Source organism: Anguilla rostrata, chromosome 13 (assembly GCF_018555375.3).
Source record: "Anguilla rostrata isolate EN2019 chromosome 13, ASM1855537v3, whole genome shotgun sequence".
NCBI classification, from domain to species: domain Eukaryota; kingdom Metazoa; phylum Chordata; class Actinopteri; order Anguilliformes; family Anguillidae; genus Anguilla; species Anguilla rostrata.
Window position 1 is genome coordinate 17,205,777 of NC_057945.1, and position 8,075 is coordinate 17,213,851.

An 8,075-nucleotide genomic window follows, 5' to 3' on the forward strand; every position below is an offset into this window, starting at 1 on the left:
GACTATCTGTCTTTCAGTATCTCCTGGGCGATTTGTTGTGTTTGACAGCGGTTTGTGCGGTGTTTTGGTCTTTATCCACATAGGGGGTAGGCGGCTGTTCACCTGTCCATGGCTGCAACCGCAATCTGACATCACAAAAGTATACATCTTTTTCATTCTGTTCAGTTAGTCGCTAAACATTAATATTCTTTAGGTCTCCCTTTATTTAATAAGCACATTCAAATAAATTGAGGGTGATCTCATGGGGCTCCATAATTAATCAGTGTGACCTGCAGGTCTCCAGATTTGGATGATATCAGGGAGTGCAGGACAGGTGGATGTGGGCAGCCCTGGGCAAAAATTTCTGCTACACTGTCTCCAGTCACCAGCCCCCAAGCCTGGAGAGTTGCAAAATAGTGTAATACGCATATTTGAACAGCAGGTGGAAGTGTTTTCACAAAATTAATTTATGTTTAAACCCGGGGTGCACGACTTCGGTACTGGAAGGCACGTGTGCATGCTGGTTTTTGTTACAACCAAGGACCTTTGTTTTATTTTTCTGACAGCTCTATAAACTACATTGGTTCACTGCTGTACTTGAACACAGTCAAATTTTTAGGATACACTTGCAGTCTGCGGCTGTAGCTGGTGCATATACAAATGGCAGATCAATATGTGATTGAGTTAATTAAATAATTAAGAGCAGAAGTTAGCACAAAATCCTGAAGCGGATTGGCCGTTGCAGTGCACCCTGATTTAAACAAAGAGACATGTGAAAAGGGGGAACACAAGTACACCACACACAGGCTGTGAGATTACTCTCTGTGGTCTGAATAAATATTGACAGGCACACACAGGGAGGAGAAGGGAGACACGTTGACACACCCCTCAGGTAATGAGAGAGCAGAACTCTCAGCCACACCCACTGGGGGCGGAGATGCAAGATGAAAGGTGTGAAGGCAAGAGAGTCCTGTGTGGACAGGTACAGTGAGATCTCTCACAGACCTCTGCTTCGCTCGGCGTGTCTCCTTCCTGCTGCTTACCCGCTGTAGGCCCAGGTCTGTCTGCTCACAGCTGGGGTTAAGCTTTCATTCTTCTGCTGTGGCCTGGAACGGCCAGAGATGCATCACAGTACCCAAAGTACAGGTAGATAAATCTCTCTGTGTCTGTTTGTCTGGCTAAGTTTTGCAACGGTGTGTCACGTTTGTGATTTGATCATGTTTTTAATTAGATTCCAGTATCTGATCATTTTCTTAACAATGGTGCCATGGGATTCTGAATTGCGCACATGAGAGTAGTGCTCTGTGGTTTGATCAGATTTAACATACAGTGACTGTGATAGATTTCTTGTCTTATTAGCCTGTGTTTTGCGGTAAATCTACCTTTTTAGTCTGTTTATGTCAGCTATGGTGCTATACAATATTGGTCGGTGTGTTTGAGAATTGGTGGCAGACATGTTTCAAGAATTGCTCAGAGAGCTACCTTTCCAGACTGGATATGTTTTGCATAGACCTTGGCAGCTCATTGCATGTATATGAACTCACTTAAACATTTGCTTAGGAAACAGCCTATTGGAATGTGATTGTGAACATGGCCATTTGCTGCCTTTATGGTACTGAATTAAACTGATATCAGACAATGAATATAGTCATCGGGATCTGCTTCATTAACATGTTACACTTTGCATGCTGGGTAGTATGCAAACTTCAGAACAGTCCTGGCTGCATTCAAATCCTTTGTATATATATATATATATATATATATATATATATATATATATATATTTCTCATATTCTTTACTATGCGTCTTTTCCTCAAGTCCTTCTAAACACATCAGAAATAAACAAAGAAACAAGGAAGGAGAGGCAAGGAAACAACGAAGCAAAAATGTGCTAGTAAAATGTGACATCACTCCAGTATTAGTTGAACTCTATTATATTTTGAATCTGATTGATAAAAATGAATGACAATATCAAATTTCTGTCTACAAAGTAGGCTATTTGTACATATACCCATCCATTTGTGTATAGTTCTTTGTGATCTGTAATCACTGCTACGTTCACAAAATACATCCTTCATTCCTTCCTCCCTTAAATGTCAGTTTTATTGAGTGACTTTCCCCTAATTCTTCTGATTATTTGTTCAAAGCACAGTTATGTATGCAGTGATTTATAGCCTAGATCAGTTCCTCAATTATTAGCAGTGAAACAGCTCTGTGCAGGGAACTTCACTGGCGGTCAAAGGCAAGAGAGAAGGCAGATTATCTGTTTCCTGGAAGGGAGAACGCAGGAGAGGGGATTGGGTTACAGTATCTGCCTGTCGGGTAAAGTGAACGCGGGTGGATGATGAGCTCAGTGTGCCTGGAAGTCGGGCCACAGCCATGCGAGCTGTCTGTGAGGAGCCCTACGCACACAGTAGGCTGCACACATTCTAACCACGGGCTGAAATGCAAGGTTACAATGCAAACGTACTGTGCCATACGACACAAAGGCAATGGCATACAAAGGCTATGGGTAAAAAGCTTGAGCAAATATCCACTTGCAGTATATGTCTAGGCATGTAGGAGGCGAGGCGGGCTGCAAAGCAACTCATGTGAATGGACATGCACACAAGAGTCGGTGTATACTCCTGGGCCAAAAAATGGGCCGAGCCCAAAATGGCAAAAAATTAAGCTTTTAATGGTCTTAATCATTGGTCAGAAAATTAGAAAGAATTAAACAAATGCACTCCTGAGACCTCCTCTGCCACCATTTGCTCATTTACTTTTGCTGCAGTGAACTGTTTGGAGAAAAGCTAGAAACAGGGAAATTAACTTATACAGTAGACAAATTAACATAATGTTAAATAAATGAGTCATGTTTTGTAGGTAAAGAAATCTGATGCCGTCAGAACAATATGAAGGGACGTTTCTATTGTTTTGGAACAGTGAATTTTTAAAACAGCTGCGTATTGCAAAACAAGATGCTGACCCGTGCCTTTCAATCCTACACGCCAGCTCGACCACTCCGCTCTGCTGCAGTCTACCACAGAGCTTCTTCACCCTAGCTCCCCAGTCGTCACTACCTGCACCATGATATCATCACCCACGCAGTGATGTCACCCTGCAGATGATGAGCTCAATGGCTCTGAAAAGCACAAGCAAATTCCACAAACAGGGAGAGGCCAGTTGGCCAGCAGAACGAATCACCCAGTGGTGGGAGCCATTTGCTACTTTTCTACTTGGCTAGAGCCACAGTCTCAGGACCTACAAGCAGGAACTTAAGTACGAACTTAGGGAACAGTGGTGCATTCTAATGTGATGTGAATGTGATGCTAGAAACTCTTTTAATGGATCTAAAAAGGTGTCCAGAGATTATTATTACGCCGTTGCTGCTAGTTGTCTGCCTCATTATTGCAAGTAAGCTGCTACTACTACAATGGCTCTCGGCTCAAGGACTTGAATAGGGTCATGAGAAGCTAGCCTCATTTGTTACCATAAAAAGCCCCAAAAAACAGGAGCTAATGAAGTTTTATGAATAATGACTCTTACCTTTCCTGCTCTCACAGTAATGGAGGGTATGCTTGCTGGCACAGTAACGCTGGGAGTGTGTAAGTCCACCTGCGACCTCCTCTCTCTGCCCACTGTTGGGGAATCACTCAACTCTGTCTGCTTCTGCTGCGGGTGCCTGCTCATCTTCACTGACCTGACTGTCACAGGTGAGCACCGCGTCACCCGCCGTGCCCAGTGCCACTGCCCGCTGCGCCATCCGCCATGCCCAGTGCCACTGCCCGCTGCGCCATCCGCCATGCCCAGTGCCACTGCCCGCTGCGCCATCCGCCATGCCCAGTGCCACTGCCCGCTGCGCCATCCGCCATGCCCAGTGCCACTGCCCGCTGCGCCATCCGCCATGCCCACTGCCATTGCCCACCGCGTCACCCGCCATGCCCAGTGCCACTACCTGCTGCACCATCCACCGTTCCCAGTGCCACTACCCGCTGCACCACCCACCACCATCCCCAGTGCCACTACCTGCTGCACCACCCCCCGCCATGCCCAGCGCCACTACCTGCTGCACCACCCCCCGCCATGCCCAGCGCCACTGCCCATCCACCTCTCTTTCTCCCTCCATCACATCCGAGCGCACGTCTGTCTATCTGTCTGTCTCTGCACTAGCAGCAGAGCCGCTCCCTGGCGGGAGCAGAATGTGAATACGTTAGCTTGCTTTTCAGAATGGCTGGGTTCAACATCCCTAAAATAAAAGTGCTTCAGCCATAAGCAGCCTGAAGGCACAATCCCAAACTGAAAATAGGCCAGACACCCACATTTAATGAAACTGTAACACTGCTTCTTTACTGTGACATGACACTAGACGTGGTACAAAGGGATCCTTGCACATGCTATGTCCTGCCTGCCACCGTATAACAATAAGATGGTTCTGTTGTTCCACTGCATTTTCTGTATGGGTTTAAGATGCTGAATTGCTTGTTTGAGGCCATGATCCCCCAGAAAGGCTGTACATTAAACAATGTGTAACCTGATACCCTGTCCTGTCTCAGCTTTCCTGGCTTTGCTCTGGTTGGCTGAGCCCTGGCTGCACCTGTTTCCTGTGCCCAGTGATGTCATCACCCTGCGCTTCCTGCTGTTTCTCGGCCACACCTACGGGGCGGCGCTGCTGCTGACTGTTCTGCTCATTGCCATGGAGACGGCTTGTAAGCTTCTCCTGGCTGGGAGAAGTCGGGTGGACAGAGGGGGGCCTGGAGGCACAGGAAACGAGGTGTGGAGAGAGGGTGGAGGGTCGGAGACAGGGGGAGGGGATGCGGGCGCGGGGGAGAGAGCAGAGGCCGTGCGACTGTTCTCGCCCGTCCCAGGGTTCCTCTGCAGCCTGCTGGCCTGGGCGCTCTGCGGCGTCTGGGCCGGGCGCCGCTACCTGATGGAGCAGCTGCGCGCCGAGGCCTGCGTCCTGAGGACCGCCTCCCTCTCCCCGTGCCTCCCTGACCTGGCCTCCATCACCCTCTCGGCGTGCAGCGACCCCTTCATCACGCTGCCCGCCTTCATCCTCCTCCTCGCCCTGCCCGTGGGTCTGAGCCTCGGGAGAGGACGAACCAGCGGACGGGCCGGCCCACGGACGCCGCGTCCAATGCCATGGGCCGCCATCGACGAGAAAGCGCCGCACGTGGTGGGCGTGCAGCCCCGCGGTCCTCAGGCCACGCCCGCCCTCGCCGCCACCGTCGCCCACCCCCCCTGCCTCTCCGCAGAATTAGACTGGGAACAAAGTCCGAAAGCGATATGCTGCGGAAGAGTAAACACGCAGATGCCCTCTGACCCCGGGCAGCGAACCGCGACTACGCACACACACCCTGCGAGCAGACACTCGGCACTCTGGGAACGGCTCTCAGGGGCGCTGTGCGGGCCAGCCGGGCCCCAGACACACACACGCTCCTCCTGCAGGACTCTGGGGGTGAGCCTGCTGGCTGGGCTGCTCTGTGCTGCAGCACTTTACCTGCTGCCCCCCTGCCTGGCAGTCAACCCCATACTGATCAGCAGCGTGGGCTCACTGGCTGAGAGAAGCCTGAAGCATTAATTACGCTCTGCTCTGTCTCTCTCATATAAACATACAAACATATATACACACACACACACACACACACACATACAGTATAAACACACACACACACACAAACATATAAACATACAAACTTACACACACACACACACACACACACACATACAGTATAAACACACACACACACAAACATATAAACATATAAACATACACACACACACACACACAAACATATAAACATATACCCCCCCCCCACACACACACACAAACATATAAACATGTACCCCTCACACACACGCACACACCCACACACACACATATAAACATATATCTCCACACACACACAAACATATAAGCATATACCTGCACAACCAAACATATACATACATACCCATACACACACACACACACACACATACTCACACATGTACACATTCACACTTTCACATATGCACTTTCTCCAATGTTGAAAACTTGAAATAAAAAACGCACAAACATTTCACAAAATTAGTATTTAGTGTTCCCTGACAGAGATCAGTAGAGTGGTTTGTCAGTGCTAATGGGGGAGGAGTACAACATACCATCAGTTGGATGCAAGTGTGATCCACTATACTGAACGAATAGTATGGTTGCAAATATACTCAATATTACAATATTCTTACTCTTGTTAATATTATTATTATTATGCCATTTGAGTTTTTTTGTCATTTTCCCTGTCTTTAATTTTTTATTGTTTTGTTTTGATGTATTGATTGTGATCTGCCTTGATAAAACAGTACACTGTGTTTATTGTGCCAATAAGTCTTTTCATGTTGATCAAGAAGGTCTTTCGGACACTATGCCCCAGAGCTATAAATATTTAGTTAGCTCGAGGATGGAGGAACAGATGAGGAGAGATGCGAGAAAGAAGATTAAACCAGTGTCTAACTCCAGTCTGAGACCACAGTTCTGTTTTTGCATTCCTTTCAATCAGCAGCCAATTTCAGTCTAGGAAACAAGTGTGGCCTTATCCACTAGACTTAAATGAATACTTAGGTGACAAGTGAGCATACAGCAGCCTCCTGGATTCATTCGAGGATCCGAATTGACAGCAGGATGGGATGAGGGTTTAGGGTGTGGACGCTCAAATCTGGACCTTGAATCCGGCCCTGGTTTTTTTTTGGGCGACTAGCTCAGGAGTAGACCATTGTCTAGGCAGGTGGAGGGTGCGTTCAAACCTCCTGGCGTGTCAAGTGTCCTTGAGCAAGGACACTAACCCCTACTGCTCTGGCGAATGAGAGCATAATTGTAAGGCTTTGGATAGCGCTAATTAGTAATGCGCCATTTCCATTCTTTTCCCCAGGTAACTAACTGAACAAATAGTGCTACTGATTGGCCAGACTGTATTCACACCTGACTCCCAGCAGTGTTTGGACCTTGAGGGCAGTGATTTGAGTACCAGGGTTTTGGGGGATTAGTTTTAGTTTAGTTTAGTTTGTTTGACAAAATTAAAACACGTATCAAAAGACTTGCGTTAGAGACATAACAGTGTTGTGTTGTGTGGTGGCAGTAATGGTATGAGACCTTCTAGTCAAAAGAGGACTGGGACTGACCCTTTGTATGATCCCCACCTTATAAGTAACTGTTTTGGCACCTTTCCATGTGCAATGGACCTATTGATAGCTCGTCTCTTCACTCAAGAATAACTCCAGTATGAAAAATCTCATTTGAAATATCAGTGGTATTCAGAATCAGCAGCTGTGTTCACAGGGATAATAATGAGCATGAACAAACTCCAAAGTACCTGCTATGGCAATTTGGCCGGGTTGTTACTTGATCTCTTTGCTGTACCCTTCCATTAGGGGAAACACACATGTGTGCGTCACAACCACCGTTGGACTTGGGAAGTAAACTTTGATAAGTAATGATGGATCCAGATCTGTGCACAATTTAAAACTCAGTCAATTCTAATGGAGACCTCAACTGTAACACAAAGCGTCTCCAGCACAGGAGCTGATAAGCTCTCATAGACATTCATGCACTTAAAAAGTCCAACACCAGAGGTCTCTCTACAGCTGCCGTATTTTATTCTAGCAACAGTGCAGCTTGTATGCCATTGATCTCACAGCTGTGAAACTTGCTTTAAGGCATTCTATACATTGACACATGATATTAAGAAGTGTTTTTGTAACAATACCAAAAAATGTTGCCGTCTCCATTTTCACCCTTAAAGAGCTGTAGGGCATGTGTTAAGAGCAGAAATTCCTTCTACTCTGAGCTGTTCAGACCTGCTGGAGCAGACGTCCCCACAATGACTCATCTAATACACAACTCATGCTTAAGTCTCAACTAATCTGTGCGTGTGTGTGTGTGTGTGTGTGTGTGTGTGTGTGTGTGAAAGACATGGATACACAGTTCATGTAATTCTGTGTGAATGTGTGTGCATATATACATTAATGTTCACGTGGAGAAAATTTTACCTGAAGTTGATGAGAGAAGAGGTGTAGAAATGGAAGATATCTGTAAAGATAGTGGAACAACAAAAAAAATTCTCCCTGTCAGCAGAAAACTGAG

General features: G+C 46.8%; 1 protein-coding gene across 1 annotated transcript; it reads left to right on the forward strand.

Moving 5' to 3' along the window:
* The first annotated feature begins 265 nt into the window (after positions 1-265).
* Positions 266-5,898, forward strand: LOC135238384 (uncharacterized). Its single transcript, XM_064306204.1, has 3 exons — positions 266-1,125; positions 3,526-3,675; positions 4,516-5,898. Exons 1-3 carry the CDS (start codon positions 1,101-1,103, stop codon positions 5,538-5,540), a joined length of 1,200 nt encoding a protein of 399 aa, XP_064162274.1. The 5' UTR covers positions 266-1,100; the 3' UTR covers positions 5,541-5,898.
* Positions 5,899-8,075: the final 2,177 nt, after the last annotated feature.